The 26,537-nt window shown below is 44.9% G+C and overlaps 1 protein-coding gene across 1 annotated transcript; it reads left to right on the top strand.

Moving 5' to 3' along the window:
* The first annotated feature begins 1,464 nt into the window (after nucleotides 1-1,464).
* Nucleotides 1,465-26,537, top strand: LOC102035815 (serine/threonine-protein kinase TNNI3K). Its single transcript, XM_005429160.2, has 25 exons — nucleotides 1,465-1,504; nucleotides 2,076-2,184; nucleotides 3,496-3,581; nucleotides 5,073-5,170; nucleotides 5,652-5,762; nucleotides 9,301-9,399; nucleotides 9,700-9,838; nucleotides 11,763-11,907; nucleotides 11,996-12,100; nucleotides 12,723-12,817; nucleotides 13,404-13,553; nucleotides 14,080-14,166; nucleotides 14,555-14,611; nucleotides 15,619-15,711; nucleotides 15,797-15,854; nucleotides 15,968-16,162; nucleotides 16,502-16,606; nucleotides 20,520-20,572; nucleotides 20,731-20,783; nucleotides 21,944-22,076; nucleotides 22,830-22,939; nucleotides 24,467-24,526; nucleotides 24,744-24,913; nucleotides 25,919-25,998; nucleotides 26,121-26,537. Exons 1-25 carry the CDS (start codon nucleotides 1,465-1,467, stop codon nucleotides 26,189-26,191), a joined length of 2,502 nt encoding a protein of 833 aa, XP_005429217.1. The 3' UTR covers nucleotides 26,192-26,537.

The raw sequence follows: 26,537 nt of genomic DNA, 5'->3' as shown, positions 1-26,537 counted from the left end.
GGAGCTGACGAGAGGAAGTAAGCTCCAAGGATCAGTTGGATCTGCAGAGCAATGTTCGTGCCTTGTCAGGGTGCTTTTGCTCGAGCTCAGAAGTTCCAGCCTCCTCTCGTTCCCAAAGCTCTGATGTAAGAGCTTTGTTTTTTGCTCTCTGCACTTGAGCCCCTGTGCAAAGGCCTCTCCAGTGTTGTGAGAGCAAAAATAACAGCGCAGTGCTGCTGTACACTCTGTTCCTGCTGCCACGGGGGAGCCCCTGCAAACACCTGCTCCCTTACAAGGGCCGGGGTTCCTCCACTTTCTTCTTGAAAACACGTATTTTCTTTTAGTGCCCTTTTCATTTCCTGGGACATACCTGAATGTCACCAGAATGGCAATGAGGTTTATGGGAGCAGCTTACAGCTTCCTCAAGTAAATGATAGATGTGGATAATGTTAATTGTGGGTATGTTCTGATTATTTGAAATAAAGATAATTTCAAAAGACTTACTCCTATAAGCCCTCCCTGTGAAGGACATTTAAAACCTCGGCTCTCCCAGTTGTTTGGAGACTGGATGTGGGAATCAGTTGCCAGGCTGGTGCCTTTCTGCAAATCATTGGTCAAATATCACAGGATACACTGAGACAGCAGTTCAGACTCTTCAGAAATAGATCCTTGGGTTCATATGTAAGTTTCTGCGAGTAAAGGGCCAGGCTGGTAGTGCCAGGAGTTCAAACCCTTCTGCAATAGATCCTTGGATTGGTGTGTAAGTTTGTGCCAGTACAGGGACAGGCTGGTAGTGCCAGCAAGGTTGTTACCGTGGGCTGCAGCGTGTGGGAGGTTTTAGAGATGTGTGTTCTGTTAACTTGTCTTCTTGCCTGAAATCCTTCACTGAGATGAGAACTCACACACAGAACAGCTGCCAAGGTCAATCACCACGCTTTAAATACGTAAATATATAAATATAAATATTTATGTGTGTATATTTGCATTTCACTTTGAATTATATATTGCCCTTCCTAAGTGCCATACCCAGATGCTCCCAGCGCCACCCCCTGTGCCAGGGGGTTTGTGAGGGGCAATCATCCCTGGCCTCTCTGACCTGGGGACCCCTGCACTCCTTGGGGATCCTCACAGAACACCTGGGATTCAGGTGCTCAAATTCCCTTTTCTCTACAAAATCAGCAGCAAGCGGCCAAATTACCACTTCCCACTACTTGTAAGTGTTCAATGGATGAAGGCAGGTGTTTGTGTGGGAATGAACTGGGGATTTTTAAGCAAGCTGAGTGGGTGTTTCTATGACTTTAGCCCCAGTGGACAGCCCAGGCTGTTTCGCTCCATGCTATTGTTGCATGACATTCCTCTTGGCACAATGTTTATTTTTAGCCAGAGACTATCACAAGTATTTTTCAGCAGGACTGTCACTGCTCCTGAACAGGGAATCATATTACTGCAAGAACTTTGCTGAAACAAAGAAGATAAATTGGACAAATGGGAAATTATAAATCTAGACCAACCCAGACTTGCACGGGTAACTAATGTCACTTTTTTACAGGCAGTGTGCCATCCATCCAGCAGCAAGGAGCAAATGATATTTCAGGAGATAACTCATTCCTGGTTTACTCTTGAGTTCAAGGCTCAGGTATTGTTCTTGACTTAACCCAGATACAGGCTGTGAAAGAAGACAAAAAAGCCAAAAAAGCTACTAAACTAAATTTATTTGGGCAATTATATAAGATCATAATAATTTGTATACTATGTTGATTTAACTCACACTTCATGAGAAAAACCTTTAAATCTCTAACCTTTTTCTGCTGTGTGTCTGTTGAGGAAAAAAGAGCTAACAAATGCAACCTGAACTTTAAGTTTTCTCTTGAATATTATTTAATATTAAAATACATATGCAATGTCTCTGAAATCCTTTTATGTGTCTCTGTATTGGCTGCAGAAGGAACAGTTTAATAGCTGTAATATTTTAAACTTTATTAGAAATATATATGAAATTGTACAATGGGATGTTTAAAAATCCAGTGTTTTGGTTACTGCGACATTATTATTTCTGCGCTTTGAAGTGTTTTATCAGCTTGGAGTTTTTGTTGTAGATGAATGGAAGAAGAAAGTCAGTGAATCCTATGCCACAGTCACGGAGCGCTTGGAGGACGACCTGCAAATCAAGGAAAAGGAGCTGGCAGAGTTAAAGCATGTTTTCAGGTAAAATATTATGTGAATCTGTTTATAGATTTATTTAAAATTACTGTTTCGTATCAAACAGTATTTCCAGTTTCAGGTGTTTTATATGGACAGAGTTTCTCCTGTGTGGAATGCATGTTCCTTATGTCTATTTTTGGGAGTATATCATCACAGTGCTGGGCAGAGCCCCACAGCAGAGTACCAAAATTAGTGGCTGCTGATTATTAATGCCAATATTTTACAACAAACACCTATATACTTTTGTAAAATAATTAGCTCTAGTACAATGTCTGATTTTGCCGTGCACTTTTCAGTTTTGCTGATGTGCTTCTGCAGCCAGGAACATTGCTGAAGTGTACCACTGTGAGCAACCACAAAAGCAGTGGATTCAAAGTTAGGATGGTACTGGTTTTCTCAGGACAGCACACGCTCACACACAGGCTCACCCAGCTGAGTAACACAGACCTGTTCATTATCTGCAAAGCTCCAGTGCAGCCAACTCCCAGCTCACAGACTGGAAATGAGTTGAGAAAAGTATTGAAACTTTTTTTTTTTTAATTGTAACCTTGTTAAATACATGTAATAGTTGCTCCACCCTCAGGGTGGGTTTATAGTTGCACAAATCCAAGCGCTCTGCAAACTCAGGGTCATGGGTGTGCTGACACTGAATGGAAACTTCTATGGGCAGGCCAAAATTGAGATTCTCCAAAGCAATATTAACTGTAGGTGTATTTTGTTTTCAACAAATGTAATTACTTACAGTATTTGATGGATCACTAAAAAATTGGTCTGTGCTGAAAGAAACCCACAAGGCTCAATGACAAAAGCTGAAATGTCCAAGTACTGTCTCATTTAACAACCTGTAAGCAAGCACAGTGATCACTGCCCCTGTAATTTCATCTGCGGAGTATAAACCCACTTTTTGATAGGCTTTTCCTGGTTATTCTTTTCATTTAGCAAGATGGATCCTGCTCTATGCATGTCCTACTCACCATTTTAAAATCAATACACATATTTTAAAAATAACTCATACTTATTATTGCATTAATATAGACACTGAGTTTATATGGATTGTTTATATTTTTAATTTAGATAAATTTAGAATGTATATATTGCGATTGCATAGCCAGATTTCTCAGAAAACAATAAATCTGGACCGCTCAACCTGATAGTAGTAAAGTATTTCTAGATTTACAGACTGTAAACTGGGTATAAATTCAGCCTCGTGTCTCAAAAAAATTACATTGAGATTTCTCTTTTAAATGTTTCCCACATGCAAGAAGCTGTGCTGAAAGACGAAAGAAGTACTCATCTGTAAAATGCCTTTTTCAGCTCCGATGAAGCCTTCTGCAAAGTGAACCTGAATTACCGCACGGAGAGCGGGCTCTCGCTGCTGCACCTGTGCTGCGTGTGTGGGGGTAGGTGTGGAGCAGCCCTGCCCCAGCACGGACCCGTTCTGCCTGGCAGAGGTCTGAGCTCTCCGGGGAAGCCCCAGCGGGAGCAGCAGCTCTCAGCAGGGCTCTGAGCTGCCCTGCCCGAGGCTTCAGTGGAGCCCCACAAGAGCTGATCCTTCCGTGTGACCCAGGCTCTGGGCATGATGCACCATGATCCACTGCAGGGTTCAGCTCATCCTAAACTGCTTCTGTGTGCATTCGTTAATCCAAACCCACCACAGAGCATTTCTGGCTCCACATTTCTGGATTCTGTCCTGGCTCGGGCTCCAGGACAGGGACCTTGTTGTAGCAGCACCTTGTGGTACTTACACCACCAACTTTTCTACCGTAATGAAAATATCTGTATTTCATTTCACATTGCTTAAAAGAAGAATAACTGAAATGCTCTAGTGACAAACATCAGCTGATAGGGCTTTTCCAGACAGCACATCAGAATACACAGGGGAGGAGGGCAAGATGTGTTCTGGGATGCTCATACAAACATACTAATGGTGGGATTTTCCACTTGGATCCACACAGCTGCTCTGTTATCCACAAAAAAGTCATTAGTTCATGTACTTGGTTTGCTCTTGTTATACAATTTTCAGCAGATATTGGCTGAGAGAGGCAGAGACTTTTACCCTGAGGTTTCAGCTCTGCAAAGTACTGACATGCATAAATGATTTTATCAATCTTAGATGTTCACCGTGAGGAACAACCTGATCCTGCACTACTGAAAAATGAGTGGATCTTTACTTGTCATTTTTGAGTGCAAGATCCTATCCAAAGATGGCATCAATACATGGGAACATCAGCACAGTTGTCGTAGCTGAGAGGAAGTTTAGGAAAACACACACTTACTGTTAGTTCTGTGAACACTCAGAGAAAGGCAAAGAGCTACTAGATCTGACATTGGCTACTGTCACAAGTATTCAAAAGGCAGATGAATTTATTGAATTTATGTATTTATTCACTGTGTGTCAGAAAGGTCAGAGCAAAGCTCCTGGCCTGGACCACATTAATGGAGCCACATTAGCACTGCCCAAAATGACTGTCCTTGTGAGGATGTCTTGTGTAGGGAGAGCAGTGCTCCAGTTCTGGGATGGCAAAGGAGCTCAGTGACAGAGGAACCAGAGGTTCCAGAAGCACCTTCTGGTTCATGGAGCTCTCTGCAGCATGCTCTGCATGCTAAAGGAGGAGTTTGCTTCTCTAGAAGCTCAGCTGCCCTTACCAAATCCTCATTAAAGTGTGAACAAACAGTGAGCTGGTATGTGGCCAGACCTGCAGTTGTCCCAGCCAATGAGATATTTCCATCAACCTCATCATTCTGAAGTTTCAAAATATATATTTTATTACTTGCCTCAGGTCAGCAGCCAAGATATCTATTTCTCTGCTTTCAAACTCACACAGGAGCTTCTTGCCTCATCTGCATGTTCTTTCCTGTAACTGTCTTTTTTTCTGCTTTTCTCTCTAAAGGCAACAAATCCCACATCAGAACTCTCATGCTGAAGGGGCTGCGCCCATCCAGACTAACGAGAAATGGATTTACAGCTCTGCACTTGGCAGCTTATAAGGTAAATTATTTTAAATAGAATTGATGACAGGAAATCACAACTGAGCAACTGATTTGCCTGAACTATCTGGATGAGCTCTCTAGTCATTATTTCTGGTGGAAATGTAAGTTTCACATCTGTGGTGCATAGGAAAATGCCCCTTAAAGAGCGCATGCACAGGAATCAATCAGCGTGTGCTTTTGCAGTGTCATCCGTGGGGTAGGATGTTGCTTTGGAATGGCTGATGGAGACATCCAGTGCAACTCAAGACAGAGGAGCTGTCCAGTGCCACCATAAAGTCAGGATAGTGACTTTTTTAACACCCAGGCCTCAGTAGAGCAGAGGAGAGGCCTGGTGCTGGGCAGAGCTGCCCCAGCCTCCCTGGCGCTCGGAGCCCCTGCGCCGCGGCTGCTCGCTCTCCATCGCAGCCAGGGCTGGCGCTGCTCCCTGCAGCTGGGACAGCCTGTCGCAGGGATGATGTGGCTTCCATCCTGGCCTGCAGGACAGCGCAGAGCTGCTGACGGCGCTGCTGCACGGCGGGGCTGACATCCAGCAGGTTGGGTACGGAGCGCTGACCGCGCTGCACGTCGCCACCATCGCCGGCCACCACAAGGTATGTCCCCCTGGGGCTGTGCAGGACTCAGGTGAGTGCTGGTATTGGCAGGTCGTTCTGGTTTACTGTCTTTCCAAACAAAGTTCAGAACTGGTTAAGTACGGCTGGATTTTGCTGAATTTTTTCTGCATTTTGGGAATATTGTATCTGTGCATGTATTTTTACACTGAACAAACATGCACAAAAGGACACAGGTCAAAGGTCGGACTTGATAGGTCTTGGAGGTCTTTTCCAACCTTGATGATTCTTTGATTCTGATAGCTCTGTGCAGAATGATGGTGGAGCTGTTAACCTGAGCCCTGACTCTGGGATGGTCCCATTCACAGGTATTTACTGTCTCCTCTGTGGACTGTACAAAGAGGTCTTCTCTGAGTACTCTGGGGTTTCAAGTAATTTCTAAAACATCTGGGCCTTCTGCTGTAAATGCCAAAGGCAGAACTGCTGTTGCTCCCTTGTCCTGAGCTCCTGCTGAGGTTATGGGCAAGTTTAGGGTGCTCACAACCCAACAGTATTAATAAGAAATAAACTGTTAGTAGTATTGAAAAGTTTCTTATTTCTTCCTTTGGAATGATCAGCTCTGTATCAGAAGCATCTCTATAAGTTGAGTGGGACTCTCTCTATATATAAACTCATTTGGTTCATCTGCTGCTCAGGGAACCAAGGATTTATTGTCCAAGTTCTTGCTTTCCTTCTTTGCATAGCTGTGAATTTTTCAGTCAGCTTAGAAGTTCCTCTGCCAGATAAAGTAGCTTGTTTTGTCCACAATTTCATTAATATTCATGGAAACATGGAATAATTTTTTCAAACCACCTTATAAGGGCGAGTTTTTACCCCTTAACCTTTTCCAAAAGACAAAGTCCTTATGTCTGTCTCATGGGGTTTTTGTTGGCTCCTTCTAACCTTCAGAGTGGCTTAATTAATTGTCTTTGAAGTGAAGATCATTGACTTGAGTGTTCAAAAAACTTCTGAATAAACCTTTTGTAAGGGAATTTTAAGAAAAATTGCAAAGTAAGACTATTGTGCAAGTTGTTTAAAGTATTGTTTTGAAATAACGTTTGGTTGTACAAGGAGAGGGAAGCATTAGTTCCCCTTGTTCTCCAGGCTGTGCTGGTGTGAGCCCCACTGGGTGCTGCTGGCTGCCTTAGACCAGCCCACCCAGCTGCTTTCTCTGCAGCTTGGGAACGTCCCCTGGGTTACAAGCTTCACCTTCACTCACCATCAGTCTCCTGAGGATAAAAATCTTTTTTTTTCTACTTAGTTTCTGAAGTATTTCTATCCTTGCACATCCCTCCAGCATAGCCTCCTACTTGTGATGCCTATGACAGCTTTCAGTGCTTTCTAAGACTCCTTTTTTCTTTCCTAGAAAGATATCTTGTCTGAGAGACTATCAAGCCTGTCTCTGTACCCCTCTCATCATTTACACTTGAGTGGAGTTTGCTTAGTACAGCGCACAGAATTCTATTTATCAGGGGATCAGAAAGCAGCAGGCACGGCTGCCATTGCTACAGCCTGGAAAATGTGTCAAAACCCATCTAGTTTTATGTTCATCATCAGGGATGGATCCACATCACTCAACACAGTTTTTTCACCTTGAAGATCCACCTTGAAAGCTTCTAGATGAATCTAAATTTTGAATTCCAGCTCCCAAAGAGTTTGAGGAGAATATGGAGTTATTAATTGGAGTTATTCACATCCCTGAACATGCTACAGCCTCACACTTCATGGCTAAATTAAAATCAGGCTTATCCAAAGACGTTTCAGTCATATTAGTGTAAGAGCTACAGACCTAAACATCTCTTTTCAGAGACAACAGCTACAGCTTCAGTTTTATCATGGTAGTTTGCTGGAAAATTAGTAGACTAATCATTTGAAAGCCACCAAACCATTAAATCCCTGGGTGGCTGGCTCTATGTTCCCTCCTCTGGCTCACCGAGATACTGAAAATTGGCCAGACATGGGAAACACAGTGGAGGGAATCAGCTGTGTTAGCTAAATAATGGAGTGTGTTCTTTATTTAGCAGCTGAGCATATTCCCACCCATCCCCTGAGTGCCTGTTGCTGAGCTGATAGAACAGCCAGCAGAAGGATCTCAGGGGATCTTTCTTCAGATTTTTGTTGTGTAGTCAAATGCTTTTTTGAAATCAACAGCAAAAGGATGTCAACACACGTGACATTTGGCAAGGGAAATTGTGTATGTAAAGGGGGTGAGGGGATCTCAGCCAGAGTGATGCAGCACTGAGGGCATTCCAGGGAGGATGCAGAACCCCCACACCTGGCAATAATCACACCTGGCCCTGCAGTGCTGCCTCCAGGGGAAATCATAGCTGATGCCATAGAAAAATGGTTAAAACTGTTGGGAAATGGATACATTTACATGTGTCAGGGCACACACTTTGTGCAGAAAATATCTTCAGGCCTTCTTATGGAGAAAGAATAATTGAAATTGTGTAAAGAAGCAATCCCTGTGCACTGATGTTGCTTGGGAAGAGTTTGTGTTCTCAGAGCCCTCAAGAGTTGCATGGGTTGGACTGACTGTCCTTGTTGTTGCACGTTTTATGTGGTTTGGGGGTCTCGGCTGAGCGAGCAGGTGACAGAGGTGCGTGGTGACAGCGGGCACTGGCTGCCCTCCTCCAGGGGCTCTCTGTGGGCAGCAGGCACCAGTGTGAGCAGCACAGTGCAGGACTGGCCCCTGCCCCATCCTTGGTAGCCCCAGCTCTTCACCCTGTCCTGACTCATGGTCCCGTGTCTTTCATCATCATGACTTTCAAATCTTCGCACCCATCAAACCGGTATGCAGAACTTCTGAAGTAATCCCCAGCCCAAGCCCTCTGTGTGCCCAAGGACTCCCTCATGCTTCAGAAAAACCCCCTCAGGCTTCAGTGTAGAACCCAAAGCGGTTTCATTTAGGCTTCTATTTTGGCAGCTATGCAGCAAGGCATTTCCTGAGAGTTCATAGCTTTCAAAAAAACATGGGCCTCCTGAAGGACCAAAAAAAGTAGAAATTTGAAAGAAAGCACTTAGGGTTATTTATTGAAGCCAAAGAGCTCTTATGTTCTAAAATACAAAGAAATCTTTCCATGTTTGAGGATTTACCTTCACACATTTAAATTTAAAAGGATCTTTCATTTTGTGTGACTTTTTCACTTCTAAAAACTCTGATATGTTTACAGCTCTTTGTTCATAATGGCTAAAAGAAAATTAAAGGTTGTTCTGAGAATATCCAGACAGCCATTTCTGTGCCTCTTACGTAATAAATCAGTTTTTTTAGTGGCACACCGATTTTCAGTCTCATTCATAAAGCATCAGTGGCATTCAGCGTTCAGTTCAAGTACTGTAAGCTAATCACTTTTACATGCTCTGCACCTTTCTAACCCGTTTGTTTGGGGCTGTTTGACATTTTTTAAACTGGAGACATGAGGTCTCAAAGTCCCGTTTTACCAGCTGAGCACATGCAATGCATGCACAGGGTATTGCAGCAGGCACACAGTACACACACCCCGGGTGCTGGTAGTGGGCAGTGCTGCTGGTTTCCTTGCAGGCTGTGGACATCCTCCTGCAGCACGGGGCCTACGTGAACGTGCAGGACGCCGTGTTCTTCACGCCGCTGCACATCGCCGCCTACTACGGCCACGAGCAGGTAACGGGGCACTCAGCCCTGCCCCGGCGCACTCTGGGGCTGCTCCTCGTTTGTGCTGGTTGGGCTGGTGCCCATTCACCACAGAGAATGCTTCTCAGAATTAATGTGTGCTTGCTTCTGAGAATTTTAATATTTTTATAGACATGTAACTTGAAAATGAGTTTCCTATTGAATCTCTTCTCCCTGTTTTAACTTTACAGGGATGCTCATATATAGTGTTACCCAATGCATTAGCGCATCTGGTTTTCTCAAGGTTTTATTTTCATGTGATATTTTAATCAACCCTAATTAATTATTTAGGTAACCCACCTGTTACTGAAATTTGGAGCCGACGTGAATGCAAGTGGTGAAGTTGGGGACAGACCTCTCCACCTGGCAGCTGCCAAAGGCTTTCTCAACATCACAAAGCTTTTGATGGAAGAGGGAAGCAAAGCTGATGGTGAGAAAAGATATTTAAAAATTCTCTTTAACACTGTGTTTTCTAGACAGAGTCTTAGCTTCCTAACACATAGTCTTTGTATGTGTGTCCGTGCATCATCTTTGGACAACTGAAACAAGAAAACAGCAGTTGGAAAGGTTTCCTTGGTTAAGTATGTTGCTTTGTCATGTCACGTTTACTCTATTTTCAGTAATAAGTTAAGGTAAAAAACAGGGGCAAAAATCAAAATTAAGATTAATATACAGAGGTGACTTAGTTTTTAGACATTGATCCAGGCAGGGAACATGTGGCCATGTGGTGGGGATCTGTAGTCAAAGTGACTCAAATGCACAGAGAACTAGTGAACAAGGTACAGGAGAAGGATTTAAAGTCAAAATTATGCAGCAAGTAATTTAAAATAATTCATAAGGAAGTCAAAATTCCACAGAGACTATTTACAAGGGCCTGGAGTGCCAGGACAAGGGGAATGGCTTCACACTGACAGAGGGCAGGGTTAGATTAAACACAGGGAAAAATCCTTCCCTGTGAGGGTGGGCAGCCCTGGCACAGGGTGCCAGAGCAGCTGCCCCTGGATCCCTGGAGGCGTCCACAGCCAGGCTGGACACTGGGGCTGGAGCAGCCTGGGACACTGGGAGGTGTCCCTGCCCACAGGGAGGGACCTGAAAGATCAGGGTCCCTTCTAACCCAGGCCATTCTACGATTCTGTGAAATACTGAGCAAATTCCAAATTATTTAAAAATTAATTTCTTAGCCTCAGAGTAAGAGACAGAAATGTTTTCTGGGAAGTATCAGGACATTGCTTGGAAACGTACTGCTCGTTAATACATCAATTTGCCATGTTCTCTGGGAGTCCTGCCTGCAATCACACATCCTGCTCCTGCAATAAAAAAGCATGGAGGGAAGCAGCACAGTCAGGTCTGTGCGTGCTGTTTTCAGAAGTGAGCTCAGGGTGTTTCAGCCTCTATGTGTATGCACTGGGCTGAAATAATTATAATAAAGGGGGGGGAAAGAGACATTCTCTCATCATGACAAGGCAGTGGGAGGTTTGCCCTCTGTTAGAGAGTTTATTCCAAAAGGAAAGAATCTGGAGCACCATTTCAGGTCCTTTTCTTTAAACTCAAAATCTTCAGCACAGAAAAAAAGAAAAGAGAGACTGGAAGCGGGAAGCCTTTTGCTCTTAAAGTAGCACACTTTGAAACTTGCTGTAAATGTAGCAGCAGAGGAAAAGTCTTTAGTGCCCAGGAATGAAAGGAACTGGGGAAAGAACCTGAATAAATCTGGCACTGTTCAGTGCAGACCAGTAATTGGGGTCACACACTTGAACTGTTTCTTTTAACGCAATGTGAGCCCAAACGCGCAGCGCTTGTCTGTCCCATGAGCAGGCACGGGGAGCTCCCTGGCATGGGGAGCTCCATGGCAGCTGGCAGGCCCCAGCATTCCCATCTGCAGATCAAGGATCACCCAGGGACACTCTATGCAACTGCCCTTGGAATATTTTGCTACTACTGGTGGGTGCCAGCAGTTCTGTGCTGCCTGGACATTCCCAGTTCTGTTGATGTTGTTATTGTCTTACTTTTGCCTCAAAATTGCTCTTTCTGAAGGTCATTTACAACTCATGATTCCTTCATGGAAAGCTTTGTCAAAAGACTCAATAAGTTTGCAGCTGGAAGAAAGCAGTCATGCCCCAAGTTCAGAAAATCACCTTGACAGTGCACTGCAGACGGCACAGAGCAATGTGGGCTTGATATCCAAAAGATCACAGAAATTTCAATTTTGAACAAATACATCCACAAATATTGTTCCAGGAGGTTTCAAAATGCATAGACACAACACATAAAATTCTACTAAATATCCCAAGCAACCCCAGACACACTGTGTTAAGGATAAAATCCTTTCTGTGGTCTTTTTCTGGGTGAACCGGCAGTGAATGCTCAGGACAACGAAGATCATGTGCCTCTGCACTTCTGCTCTCGATTTGGGCACCATGATATTGTGAAGTTCTTACTGCAGAGCAGCTTTGAGGTGCAGCCCCACGTGGTGAACATCTATGGAGACACACCTCTACACCTGTGAGTGCCCTGGAGCAGCTGCTGAACAGGTCTGGGGCTCTTGGGAAGGCTGGTTTTGCTAACTCCTCTGTACTGGCTTCCTCTTCAGTGCCTGTTACAATGGCAAGTTTGAAGTTGTCAAGGAAATAATTCAGCTCTCAGGAACAGAAAGTCTCACTAAAGAAAATATATTCAGTGAAACAGCTTTCCACAGGTGAGGTGTTCAAATGCCAATGTCAGTAGAGCTCCACTTACACACGCGTGCAGCACAACACCCAGGATTACCAATGTCTCACAACACCCAGGATTACCAATGTCTCACAACACCCAGAATTACAAATGTCTCACAACACCCAGGATTACCAATGTCTCACAACACCCAGGATTACAAATGTCTCACAACACCCAGGATTACCAATGTCTCACAACACCCAGGATTACCAATGTCTCCCCAGCACCCAGGTGAGGGACAGAGCGAGCAGGGAGCTACACAGGCAGGGTGAGTTTGTGTCATGAGATACATGACAGGGCATGAAGCAAGAGGCACAACCAGGCAGTGAAAATCAGATTCACCAACACCTGATTGGACAGTGGTTCCTCTCCTTGTCCAGTCCAAACAGACTGTTTGCACAACTGTGCAAAATTAGGTATTTCAACAATAATTAGAATGTTTCTGAAACATTAAAAATTAATATGCTCTGGTGGATTAATCATGCATTTGCACATTTCTAATGATCCTTTACTACTGCATTTTTATCTCTTTGTAATTCTTTTTTGGCTACCCAAAGTACTTCTTTTATGGACTATGGCACTCACCACTCCCTTTACTTCTGCAGTGCTTGCACCTATGGAAAGAACATAGAACTTGTCAAGTTTCTTCTTGACCAGAACGTTGTAAGCATCAATCATCAGGGGAGAGATGGGCACACAGGTAACATCTCCACACTTACTGGGTATGAGGGTATATACCAGCACCAAAATATTGGGAAGCCATGCACCACCAGGATTTGCAGCAGTCCAGTACCTTTCAGGCAGAGCACGGCTTTCTTGAAATATTTTTACTGGAGGCATAGAAGTGATAAGGCTTCAGTGAGGATGTATCAGGCTCATTAGGATGTATATGAGTAACAAAACCCGGTGTAAACGGTTCCTCCTGTATTAAGGCTTCTAAGTAGTGTTACAAATCATTCTGCAAAGAGATAGGCTTCTGGAATGTAGTGTCTGAAGGGCTGCACACCTTCCTGTCCCCACTACACAGAGCTGCCTTTGTTTCCACTTGCTTTTTCTCACATTCAGAGTCGTCAAATGTGGTTTGCAGGTGGCACAGTGGTGGCACATTGTGCAGAGGCAATAGATTGGCTCTTGCAGCCTTAATGTTTAATTTTCACCTCTTGCCTCAGGTATTTTTGACAACATATTTATTTGTCGAGGAGATCAATTTGCACTTTACAGTTGTTGCTGCAGTGCCATTGCTGTGTTCTGACAGCTGTGCTCCCCACACTTCTCTGATGTTGCAGGGTTGCACTGTGCTTGCTACCATGGCCACATTCGCCTTGTGCAGTTCTTGCTGGATAACGGAGCTGATATGAACCTTGTAGCCTGTGATCCCAGCAGGTCCAGTGGAGAAAAGGATGAGCAGACCTGTTTGATGTGGGCTTATGAGAAAGGTATTTCAATCTTCTGTGGCTACAAAACCCACAGAAGCTGTGCAGGAAGGAGAGGGCAGCATGGGAAGGAGATAACACAGAAAAACAACCTGCCAATGTCTGCAGAGTGAGCTCCCACCACCTGCTCCCCAGGCACTGGCACGAAGGGTTATAAACACCAGCCCTTCAATTGTCATCTCAGATCTCTGCTAAACATTAGTTTAATCCAACACAAACTCAAGAAGAGTTCACTGAAGACTATTGTCAACTTCCGTTGCAGGATTTCTGCAGCAGGGTTTTCCTTTGCTGTATCTTGCATTTTAGGTGGACTCGAGAAAATAACATGCTTGTTTTTACTGGCAGAAATTTCCCATATTTCTACAATTAAGAATTGCACTAGGTTTAGATTAGCATCACCATGTCTTTGCATATTTTATAGTCATGTTTTACATTTTTTTTAAAAAATCCCTTGATTGTGTATAAATTAATATTTTTTAAAAGTCTTTTGAGTTACCAGGAAATCCTTGTATTTCGCTTTCCCTCCTAGGTCATGATGCAATTGTGACCCTCCTGAAGCATTACAAGAGACCTCAGGATGAATCCCCCTGCAATGAATACTCCCAGCCTGGAGGAGGTATGGGCTGAGCATTCATTTTATTCAAAGGGCCTGATCCAAAGCCTGCTGAAATCTCTGGAAATGCTCCACCCATGTCAAAGAGCTTTGGCTCAGTCCTGTCCAGCACAAAGAAAATCACAGTCATGAGACTCAGCATTTTCTGGCCATACTCAGGTTCCTTTTGAGGCTGCAGCCATACAGCACCCCAGTCTGCTGTGCCTGGTACAGTGAGGAAAATGAACTGTATCCCAGCCCAAACCAGCTCCCATCAGATGTGTTGGTGTGTTTATCTGAATTCTCACCCTTTATTATTAATTCTTTCTGGCATCATTGACTCATTAATTTATCAGGACCATCACTTGTGTTGTCGTTGAACTCCATAATTTCACTCTGTTCTTTATTTCAGACGGTTCCTACGTGTCAGTGCCATCCCCCCTAGGGAAGATTAAAAGCATGACAAAAGGTATTTGCAATGGCAAGGGAAAATGTGAACTTTGGTGGTCCTTTGATCCAATGTGTTTGTCAGCCTGAACATCCTACACAGGATTCATTATTCCTGGACTTTTTGTGGTACATTGTTCCATTTCCCTGGGATAATTTTAGGAAACAATGTACTTAGCTTTGTTACTCAGTATAATGGCAATTCCTGTATTTGCCTTGTTTTCATTCACTTTAGAAAAAAAATGTATTTTTTATTATTTCTTTGAGGAAAGGCTGTGATGTGAAATAGCACTAATGAAATACCCATTTCTCCATGAATGCAAATAAGTATCATTTAAATCACACCAAAGAATCCCTGAATTATCCTTATGAGAAAATTTCTGTCCAAAAATAGTTTGTGTTGCTCTGAAACAAATACAGCTGAAACATTCAGATAAATATTTTAAGATATTTTAAGATATTTCCTCTTTTTTTTTTTTTTGTGGTACTTTCAATTTTCCACTTTAAATGTTCACTCTGAATATACTCAAATCCTTATATCCTTCACATAGCAGCATCAAAATGCTCTGTTTAGAAATATTCTGATAAACTTTATAATAATAAACTAAAAAGAGCAACAACATAAAGACATTTGACAACTAAATTCAGTTGCAAAGTTTAGATTCCGCATGTCGCCAAGAGCCAGTCAGCTCTGGAATAGCATCCCCAGCAGCAGCAATGGGCACTGGCTGCACAGAAAGAAGGGATGAATTCTCCATGTAAGGAATTCTGCACTACCATGCCATGGTACAGGCAGAGTCTGGGGATGTGGGGCAGTGCTCATGGCTGGCAGGTGCTAAAGCCAGGAGTGCCCAAGGCGGCCTGTGGCCTTGCAAGGATGTGTCTGTCACTGGGCTTTGCTGTAGCAGGGAGCAGGATTTGCAGGGAAAAATCAGCTTTCCCAGTGCAAGAGTTCTGAATTTCAGTGCTTTTATGCTTGATCCTCTCCCTGGCCATGTTTTACAAGCAGGATGGGTGTTTCTCTTGCAGAAAAGGCTGATGTCCTCCTCCTCCGTGCTGGTTTGCCATCACACTTCCACCTGCAGCTCTCTGAGATAGAGTTCCACGAGATCATCGGCTCAGGTACCAGAAGTGAAAGGGCATTCACTTTAAATGTTCCGTGTTCATAACAAACATATTTGAGCTTATTTATTTTAAACTATTTTAGGGTCTTTTGGAAAAGTCTATAAGGGACGATGTAGAAATAAAATTGTTGCAATCAAACGGTAAGTTTGTCAGGCTTCTCCATCCTGCTTGGTCAATCACCGAGTTTGAAGCATTTCAAAAGCCCATATTTTATGATACCTTTGCCTTCTGCTTCCTCTCATGTCACTCTAAGCTACCGAGCCAACACCTACTGCTCCAAGTCTGATGTGGACATGTTCTGCCGCGAGGTTTCCATCCTCTGCCGACTGAACCACCCCTGTGTCATCCAGTTCGTGGGAGCCTGCCTGGATGACCCCAGCCAGTTTGCCATTGTCACCCAGTACATCTCGGGGGGATCACTCTTCTCCCTGCTCCACGAGCAGAAGAGGTATTGCCCTCATCCACCAGCGGGCCTGCTTACAGAATTTGGAAGAGCAGGGAGTCTAAGCTGATGTAAATATTCATTTCAGCATAGGACAACAGAGAAAGGAACACCCTAGAAAATGTTGAGCTTTGGTTCAGTTTATTGTGTGTACAAGGTAAACTGATAAGTCTTCACAAACTTGTTGTTGTCATTATTTTACAGTATATAGATTTACTTTACATAGATTATGTAACATTATTTTGTATGTAAAACAGTTTTTAATGTTGCATGATTTACAGATCAGAATAATTTTCAACTGTCTATTAACTTCAAGTAATCTTTTCTTTTTTTTACAAAATACAGAATTCTTGATCTGCAGTCTAAATTAATCATTGCTGTAGATGTGGCCAAAGGCATGGAGTACCTCCACAATCTCACACAGCCCATCATACATCGGGATCTGAACAGGTCAGTTTCTGTCTCTAACCTAAAAATTTAGACAACATGAAGGCTCAAAGCCACAGGGACACTGTGCAGTGTCCTACAATCCCAGTGTCTCATTAGCACTCAGTTGAAAATAATCTCAGGGGTTTTATACAAACCCATACAAGTCACAATAGCTGAACTGTGGTTGTCCTGGAAGGCTGGCTGCAGTCACTGACAGTGTTTTTCTGCATCTGTTTGTTTTCCTGAATCTCTGCTTTCCAGTGCTGAGTTTCAGCCTAATGCCATCTGTCAAAGGGCACTTGGTCACATTCCCTCATCACTTCCTCTCCATCCCTTTGCTTTGTCTCTTTTACTGTAAATATTTCCCCCAGTCACTGAGTTGGTGTGTTTCTCGGTTCGCTGGGCTCGTTTGTTACAGCTAACAAACAGCAAGCAGCTCTGATTGCGGCCCCCTGGGAGCTGGGATCTTGCACGGGACTGGGCACTCATCCATCTCCTTGGTGGTGTCCCAGTGGGAGCACTGAGGCCTCGGTCTCTGCAGGGAGAACCTGTTCTTTCTGTTCTAGCTATGGGAACAGTCTTGTGCATGTTGCAGCAACAGGGGATGAAATACCTGAGCTGCACTGATTGCAAGATTGGAGGTGAAAATGATCCTTTGCTGAAGCCAAAACGTGGTCCTTAGCTCTGTCAGCCCTCGAGAGCAACAGGCAGGCTGGAATGGCATCTGCACTGTGCTTTGAGCCTCCTTCACATACCTGCATCCCTGCCCAGTGCTTCCAGGCCACAAACCTGCGTTGTTCCAAGGGACAGCCTTGCTCCTGAGGCAGTGGCACGAGCCAAGAGCCCCATGCCTGGCTCTGCAGCCTGTGGAACTGCTCTAGGGGAGCCAAGGCTCAGACCAGGGCAGCCAAGGCTAAGACCTCACAGTGCAGCCCCATGCCTCGGTGGCTCTGAGAAGAACAATTCTGCATTGAAGGATTTTAAACAATTATTTCCTCAAAAGAAAGCCCAAACCAGTACCTTCCTAGAGTGCCAGAAAGCCCACAGCAGCCATACAGATCATATTTGTGAGGGTCAGAAGATAATGTGCTCTGGGGTTGTTGGTGCCATTGATGTGTGCTGCTGAGAGAGCTCAGCTTCTGAAAGTTTAGTGCAAGAGCAGGAGTCTTGTTTGCAGCATGAGCCCCAGCCAACCCACAGGCACAATTACCAGATGAAAATCTTTGCAACAGCTTAAGAGAAAGACTAAGAGTGAAATTCTGTGTTAGGTTTTGCCAGTGGCTTCAAAGGAGCCTCATATTTTTTACCTTAAATTTTCGCATAACTCATAACCATCTTTGTGAATTCTGAAATCTAATGCACTGCATATAATGCATTAAATAAACCTGCAATATGGCTTGACAGAATAGAGAGGAAAATTAATCTTTCGTGTCTCTACCCTGGAAAAGGGGTTCTCCTTCCATTTGAAGAATAATTGGGAGTTTTATTTTGCTTTTCAGTTCTGACAACCATCAGAAATGGTGACATGCATCAACTTATTTCCACTTACACCATGGTGAGGGATGGCAGCCACGATGATTATAGCACTTTAATAAAAGAGAGACCATTTTATTATCCATTTAATTTAAGCCATAACAGCTGAACATGGCTGGAGGAAGCCTTTGAGTGACTGACCTGCTTTTGATGACTCCAACTATCTGTGAACACTTCTGAGAGCTGCTTGGTGAGGGAGATGAAAGAGAGGATGGCAGGAGATGAAAGAGAGGATGGCAGCCTGGTGGTAATGAGGATGGAGTCTGCGACTCCTCTTTGTTGAAACATCCCTTCTGAAATCTTAAAATATCCATTGCTTTTCATTACACCCACAGCATGTTAAAGGCAGAAGGATCTTTTAATGGCCCGAATCCCTGTGAAAGGGACATGCTGAGCCTGTCACTTGCCATGGGAGAGAGAAGCCTCTGTGCCTGGCAGACCCAGCACCAGGTCCTTTCACAAAGCCAAGATGATTGCACACTCCTCACTCTTATCTCGTTTTCTTCCTTCCATGGTTTCATGAAGAGAACAATGCCTGCTCTCACCACTGCAATCCCTGTGTGACCTTAACAGAAGACAATTAATTTCTGATTCTGCTGAACTCAGTATTAGTCTTCTGCCAGCTCAGTTCAGCTTGGATTTTTCTTGCTGTATTTCTCAAAACACAAGCTTAAAAGTTACCTGTTTCATCTGAGGTTTTCAAATTTTCAAGTGCCCCTGAGGCAATAACAGCATTTTTGAGATGCACCTTCCAAGCCTTATTTCTGTGGGGTGTATTTTTTACTTTAAAAAAGAAAAATCAGTAACTGTAGTGCTTCCTGGAGGTACCAGACTGACAAAGCCCTCCCATAGCTTGCTTCCTGCTCTCAGATATGCCCATCAATGCACTCAGCACCAAGATGAGCGTTTCAGCACTGTTGCTCAGATCCTGGGCCAGGGGAGGTTCAAGTCGGGCATCAGGGAGAATTTCATCACTGAAAGGGTGGTCAGGCATTGGAAGAGGCTGCCCAGGGCAGTAGTGGATTTCCTGTCCCTGGAGGTGTCCAAGGAACAACTGGACATGGCACTCAGTGCTCCGGGCCGGGGCCAAGGTGGGCATTGGTCACAGGTTGGACTCTGTGATCCTGGAGGTCTTGGAGACTTCTTTTCCAGTCTCAAAGATTCTGTGATTCTATGAAAGGCTGATGCATGCCATTAGGAGAAAGGGAATTTCAGTTGATTTCTCTGCTTCTCTACAAAACATGTCAGCCTAGGTCTTCATTATGTCTCGACTTGTCAAGTTGGATTTATTCGGATCTACATGATCCTGGAATAGATTGAAGCTGAAGACAGGGCTCAGTGCAGTTTATTCACATTGAGACATGGTGATAATTTTTGTCCCTACTGACAGAGGCCAAATTTGAGCAAAGACCACAGCAAAGTCTGTAGCTTTGTACGGCTTGTGTACCTGCACCTGCCCTGGGGCACAGCCTTCAAGAGTCTCTCTAGTTCAGCCTTGTGTTTGATTCATATTTTCATTTGGCATATGGTGTGGGTCTCAAAACAATTCCACATGTCATACTAAAATCATGTCAATATTTTGATGGAAAGTACATGTGAGAGCTAAAATCAGATCAGAGATAAATCAAGAGAGTCATGGTTACATTTTTATGATTAAATTTATCATCTCAAGGGTTGGGTTTAGTTGAAGGTGGAAATCTTGAAGACAATGATTTGTGGGAGTCCTGCTTGAGAGAGCTTAAACTTTTTCTGTCCTAAGACTGTTATCTGGTAAAATTTGTGTTCCTCACTTGACTGTTCTTGTTTGTATCCGCAGCTCTAATATAAGCAAGTTGTGCTTTTTGTTGAGACCATCAATATTACTTCCACTTTCCCTCCTCATGTAAACTCTTGCCAACTTTTTCATTTCTGTTTTTCATACACTTTTCACTCTTCTGAATTTTCTTGGCTCGGTCAGCATTTGATAAATATCCTGAGAGCACTGTTGTGTCCACATTCCTTATGTTGTGGTTTGCTCAGCCCTTCCACAGCCCTGTGCCGTGACGGTGTAGTGACTGGGGCAGGGAAATCCTCATCTCCAGAGGTACTGGAAACTTGTGACCTAGCTAAAGCAGCTTGTGGGTCTTTCCCCAAGTTTCCATTTTGTTTGAAACCCTGTGGTTTTGTTGCTGATTTCTAAAAGTCTCTCTGGATTTGCTGCATGTAAGTCAGTCAAAGGTTGGCTTGTCCTCTCAGGGGTAATGTGTACTTTCTAACAGTAAATATGAGGCATACCTATAGACATGTAGCTATCTGAGGAGATGATTTGAGCTCAAATGTTTAGCTATGACCCAAAAACTATAGCATTTTCACCATCTTTAAGATGCTATCAAACAATTGCCTATGTTTTTTTTTTCCCCAGTCACAATATTCTCCTGTATGAGGATGGTCATGCAGTAGTTGCTGATTTTGGAGGTAAGGAGTTTTTATGAAACGCTTATAAATTTACCCCAAATTCTCTAAAACTAAACATGTGCTTACTGAGAGGGCCCTGTGGAACTGCACTTAAAGTAGGACTTTTGTATAGTAAGTGTATTGGCCTGAGAGTAATTCTTTTTCTTGCTCTGTTTCAGAATCTCGATTTCTGCAATCCCTGGATGAAGACAACATGACAAAACAACCTGGGGTTTGTTTCTTTTGTTTCTTGTTTTGTTCCACATAATTAATATCAAACATGCAGGCAAACACAGTTTAGGAGAAGAAGACATTGGAAATACCTTTATTGGAATAGATGGACAGGTGTAGTATTAAATCTTTCTCAATGTTTCTCTGTCTTGGTTTTATTTTTTTTCCTCTGTCTTCAATAACAGAGATGAGGGAATATATAACATCTGCAGCAGAAAACAATGCTTTATAAGGCTGTCTTTGGAGCTCTGTTGCTCCAATTCCTTACTAAAGAGTTATTTTTAATCCACTCTTCCCTACTCACATGCTGTTGGCAGGTGGTTCCTTTTTCTAACAGCTGCTCAGCGCTGGTTCCCTTATTTCACAGTTCTTTTCTTCACAACAGCCTGCTGCTCACAGTCAGATTTACAAGACAGCTGTTGTCTTCATGGGTGTGAGTCCAGATGTGTCCTGTGTGTCACTCCATGGCCAGGAATGTTCATCCCAGCTGTTAACGTGGGCCAGGATGGGTGATGGGATGGAATAGAGGGGGCAGTGCCAGAGGATGGTGGTGCTGCCCCAGGCCTTGGCAAGCAGCTCTTTGACACTCAGTAGTGGCACTCACTGTGTGGATGGAGGGTAGGGAGCACAAGGACTCTAAAAATCCACCCTGAACCCGTTACCCCAGGGAGAGAGGAGTTTCTTGTGAAGCAGCCTCAGAACTGGGGGTCTGCAGGACGCAGCAAGAGCCCAAGAGAGCAGGCTCCAGTCCAATGCAGCTGTTGCCAGCTTTTACTTCTGCCAGCTGGAGCAGTGGTTAATTCCCATTATATGGCAGATGTGCATATATCTCTCAGACCGTGTGATGTGGTCTCCAGACCTTGAGCCTGGGGTTCTGTTTTTATTCTCACCCTACTGTGATGTTTTTAAGCCAGCTCAGCCTGGCTCTATGGACCTGAGACAGCCCCAAGCTAATGCAGGTACATATCATGCACTGTAACACACTGACTGGATCTTGCAAGCCAGGTGAAAGTTTTTCCTGGCAGATTACCAATTATTTTATGGAGTGATGGAGGCAGGAAATAAGGAAACAAAGGAAAACAAGCATACAAATACAGAAATAGGTGTTTGTGTGGGGAGGCCAGCACTGCTAATGTGTGATTGCTGTTTCCTGGTGTGCAGAACCTGCGCTGGATGGCCCCTGAGGTGTTCACGCAGTGCACAAGGTACACCATCAAAGCCGATGTCTTCAGCTACGCTCTGTGCCTCTGGGAGCTGTTAACGGGGGAAATTCCCTTTGCTCACCTGAAACCAGGTAACATGCTCAATGAATTAAGGTTTTGAATTTCTCTGAAGTCATGAAGTAGCTGCACTGTGTAATTTTAACCCATACCATACTGAAGTGAGCATAGAACTATCCTATCTAGGTCTAGTACTAGCAGCAAGACACTGACTACAGAGTGTCTGTCTCTCACATGAATATTGGGATTGCAAAGCCATTCCCTGGTGCATCTCCTTGGTGTGCCTCAGGACAGCGTCCACAAACCAGGGGAAAAGGGGGATGTACAATAACAACAACAGCAGAGCAACATTTCCAGGGCTGCACTTTGCGCTCCTGAGATTCGGGCCCTGGATGTCTGACAAGAGCTGTTAGGGGTGATGAGTGCTGCAGGACGTGGTCAGAGCCAGCACGGGTAAGGAGGGAGGGTTCAGTCCCTGTGCCAGTGAGACCCTCACTGCTGTCTGACCTGTGACCAGAGGTGGGCCTGTGGCCATGGCATGGGCATCTCAGTCTGCTCTTGGTCTGATGGAAAAAGCCTCCTTTAACCTCCAGCCTCCATCCAGCCTTTATTCATTGGTTGGAGGGCTCAGCAGTTGGTTTCCACACCTGCTGGGTGTCTCAGTGGTGGATAGGGATTTTCCTGGTGTGACTGTAGGGCTGTGTCTCAGTGGTGGGCAGGGGTGTTCCTGGGGCTGGTGTGACTGTAGGGCTGTGTCTCAGTGATGGGCAGGGGTGTTCCTGGTGTGACCCCAGGTGCTGACAGGTGTCTCTGGCTGTCCCGTGCAGCGGCAGCAGCAGCAGACATGGCTTATCACCATATCCGCCCCCCCATCGGCTACTCCATCCCCAAGCCCATCTCTGCCTTGCTGATGAGGGGCTGGAACGCCTGTCCTGAGGTGAGTGTCCCCAGCAGAGGGAGAAGGGGCACTTTTCTCTGGTTCATGCCCCCAAAATCACAGTTTCTGTGGGAAGGGTCACTGCAGAAAGCCCCCAGGCAGGCAATGGGGTGTTGTCAGGAAATACAGGAGAGTTGGTGAATTGAGGAGAAAAGTAAATTAACATTTAGCCTTTCAACAAAACTTAATTAATCATGTAATGCTGATTATGACTTGAGCTGTTACAGAATGAGAGAAAATTCCTTGCTGCTCTCAGATTTTTGTAAGCAATGGTTAATGACAGCACGTAACACACATACATTTTAAATTCATTAATAAGGTGTCATATTAAAGTGCTGACTTAAGCAGGCACTGAGATGGGTACAGTCCCTGTGTCTTGTCACCATTCCCACAGCCAGTCAGCCCCTATGAGGAGAAACCATCTTTTCAGAGTCCCAGTACAGTTTGTTACCCATTTGTGACTCCAATGTCACTTCATCTTTAGAGCTTGAGGACAGAACTATAAAACAACTGATGGCTCCATCAGCCCATGGATGGCCAGAACTTGGCACAAGATGTGAGCAAAAACTTGTCAAAATTATCTTTATTAAGGGTTTTCTGCTACTGTTCTTTCTTAGGCTCTGTTCTGCTTTACTAAAAGTGTTTTGCTACCATTTGTTATGGAAAAATGGTGAGTTTGGGGGCTCAACGAGTGTTCACAAGTTAAAATTCCCCACAAGGTCTGCTCAGTTTAAAGGAAAAAAAGGGAGTGGGGGTTTTGCTGGATGGCCATGAAATGCCTCCAAGTTAGAAAATGTATCCTTTTATTTATCTTTCATTTCATTCAAGGCTCATCCCAGCTGGAAACTAGTTCCCATGTGCCATGTCCCTGTTTCTATTTATCAGGTAGTTGAACATCTGTTTCCCAGAAACTTCTGACAGCAGCTGTTTCCAAAGGCAAACTGGTGATTAGAAGATTAGCAGCATCTCCTGAGAAGCCTTTTCCATTGGCTAATTGGATTTGTGAGCTTTAATTAGAGCTAGAGAATTTGCCATAAGGCCTAGGGCTGAGCTCTGTAAAGAAGTAAACATTTAGTTTTATTAAGTGCAACTCTCATGGACAAGGGAGGGAGGAGGATGGCCACACAGGCAGGCTGGCCAGGAACTCGTCCACTGCTCATCTCTGCTGTTGCTGTGTCTGAAGTCCTGCTCATGGGCAAAGAGAAAGTCAACCTAAAGAGCAGAGCCAATGATTTATTGATAGGTTTTTTGTGATCTAGTCATCATTAGCTCAAATCTAATTGTTACAGAAAGAGAGAAGAATTGCAGTTAAAGTTCATATGCACACACGTCTTCATGTTGTAGCTCAGCACTGAACTTGGATATTTCATCAGATTCCCAAACAGACTGACAGCTATGCCATGAAATTCAGAGAGGGAAAATGATGGGGGACTGTGGCTCATCCCTTCCCTGCGTGTCAATCTAATCACATCAGATCTGCCCCCTTCTATTTTTAACCCAGCTCTGGTTTTCCTGCTGTGTTCACAGGGCAGACCAGAGTTTTCAGAAGTTGTCACAAAGTTAGAGGAGTGTCTGTGCAATATTGAGGTAAGGGCCTGGCTGCCAGCAGGGGAGGTCTGTGTGTGTGCAAGCAGATGGGAGTGCCAGTGGGGACAGGGACAGTGGCAGCAGCCGGGGACAGCGGTGGCTTTGGAGCAGCTGGAAAAGTCCAGGGAAAAGTGGGATGCGACTTATGAGAGAGATGAGAAAGGACTTGTAAATATGCCAAAATGGTACCTTTATTTTTTATTTTTTTTTAATCCAGTTAATGTCTCCAGCCTCCAGCAACAGCAGCGGGTCCCTGTCTCCCTCGTCCTCCTCGGACTGCCTGGTGGCCCGGGGTGGCCCTGGCCGCAGCCACGTGGCCGCGCTGCGCACTCGCTTCGAGCTGGAGTACGCCGTGAACGCGCGGGCCTGCGCTGCCTGGGCTCAGGGGTGGGTATGGAACCAACACCCAGGCTGATCACCAGGGATGGGTACCCCGGCTGCCTGGGCACAGGGGTGGGTACGAGCCACCGCGCTCTGCAGGCTCCCCTGTCATGACTGAAGGACAGAAGCAGGCTGTGCTGCTGGGAGGTGGCGTGGCAGGACCGGGCCCTGTGCCATCAGCTTGTCCATCCCAGAGCACAGGCTGCCATTGGGAGGGCAGCGCGGGAAGGTGAAAGTGTCCCTGCTGAGAAGGGAAGGGACAGGTGGACAGACAGAAAGACAGAATCCAGAGCCTTCCAGCAGGTACAAAGGCAGGAGACAACTATGTAAGGAAGAGCCTGACAGAGGTTTGTGGCAGTCAGCGTTGCTGGGACTGGTTCTACCAGGGTACATCCTAAAAGCTGGGTATCACTCATTTCATGACTACAGATCAGTAAGAAACTCCTGATATTTTTTAAGGTAGGGACACACATGGGATCTACATTATTGTACTATTAAGTAAATACCTGAGGCATTTTACCCTACCACTTGGAGAACTGGATTCAAGGGCAAGCATAGCAACTCCCATCTCTAGGATCAGGGATGAACCACATGTTAGCAGGATAGTGGGTTTTGTCCATGGCTGAAAGATAATTCCACCATCTTCTTTGCCTGAGAAATGTATTTGCAAGAACCTTATAGCAGTGACACATAAAATACATGTCAATAACCCTGGATTGATGCCAGGAATTGTTTCCAAGATGGCAATCCAGAGACAGTTGTGAAGCCCCAAATGGGGTATTTGAGAGCAGTTACTCTGAGAAGGGTAACTGAGTGCCAGTAAGCCCTGGGGGTCATGGTCTCACTTCATGACTTATTCTTGCTTTTTGTTTACTGCACTGCTTGTGGCCAGGCCCCAGGCTGATGTCTCATGGAACTGTTCTTTCCTTCCACTCTGGAAAAAAAGTTCTCATGGTCTGGAGATGTGCCATCATCAGTCTTACAAACTGACACCTCCTGTTTCAATTGCAGCACTGGGCAGCCCCCTTCTCAGGGCCTGTCTCTGGATGACATGAGAAGGACCTTCCAGTACCCACCGGTGGACAAAAACGGTGAGCTGCTGCAGAGCGCTCCCCGCGCTGCCGGGGCACAGCACAGGCTGCCGTGCTGGCACTGTGGGGCAGGGCTGGGGAGCACTCCATGCCAGCTGCAGGGACCCTCTCTGCTCCTGCAGGCTACGTGTCGGACCCCTTGAGCACCATGAGGTTCCACTCCTGCAGCAGCAGCTTGGAGGACAGCAGCTGAGGGAGGGAGCGTCCACCTGCCCCAGCCTGGCACCAGCACGGAGCCCTGAGTGTCACACTGACATCCCTGGACTGAACAGCTTTAGTATTGATGACAAATGTCCCTGTCCTGCATTCTGCTTTTGCATCTCCCTCAGCTGACCACCCCGTGCCCTGCAGCAGCAACTCTGACCATGGGGCATTGAAAAAGAGAGGAAGGGCAGCAGAAGCCGAACTCTTCCTCTAGAAGCAATTACAGAGTTAATCACACTGATATTTTCTGGGGTCTTTTTTTCAAATTAACAAAAGTAATCTGTAATACAGTCTGTGTGGCCAAGGCAGAGCTGCCTTCCTGGCTGAGCAGGAAT

The sequence above is a fragment of the Geospiza fortis genome, unplaced genomic scaffold, assembly GCF_000277835.1.
Source record: "Geospiza fortis unplaced genomic scaffold, GeoFor_1.0 scaffold496, whole genome shotgun sequence".
Classification (NCBI taxonomy): domain Eukaryota; kingdom Metazoa; phylum Chordata; class Aves; order Passeriformes; family Thraupidae; genus Geospiza; species Geospiza fortis.
This window is presented reverse-complemented; position numbering and strand designations above follow the sequence as displayed.

Bases quoted from the DNA above. Each gene is read 5' to 3' on its own strand.
- LOC102035815 (XM_005429160.2), top strand. From the start codon at position 1,465: ATGGGAAATTATAAATCTAGACCAACCCAGACTTGCACGG. The intron at 14,167-14,554 runs GTATGGGCTGAG...TCTTTATTTCAG, and splicing joins ATACTCCCAGCCTGGAGGAG to ACGGTTCCTACGTGTCAGTG. The intron at 25,999-26,120 runs GTGAGCTGCTGC...CTGCTCCTGCAG, and splicing joins CCCACCGGTGGACAAAAACG to GCTACGTGTCGGACCCCTTG.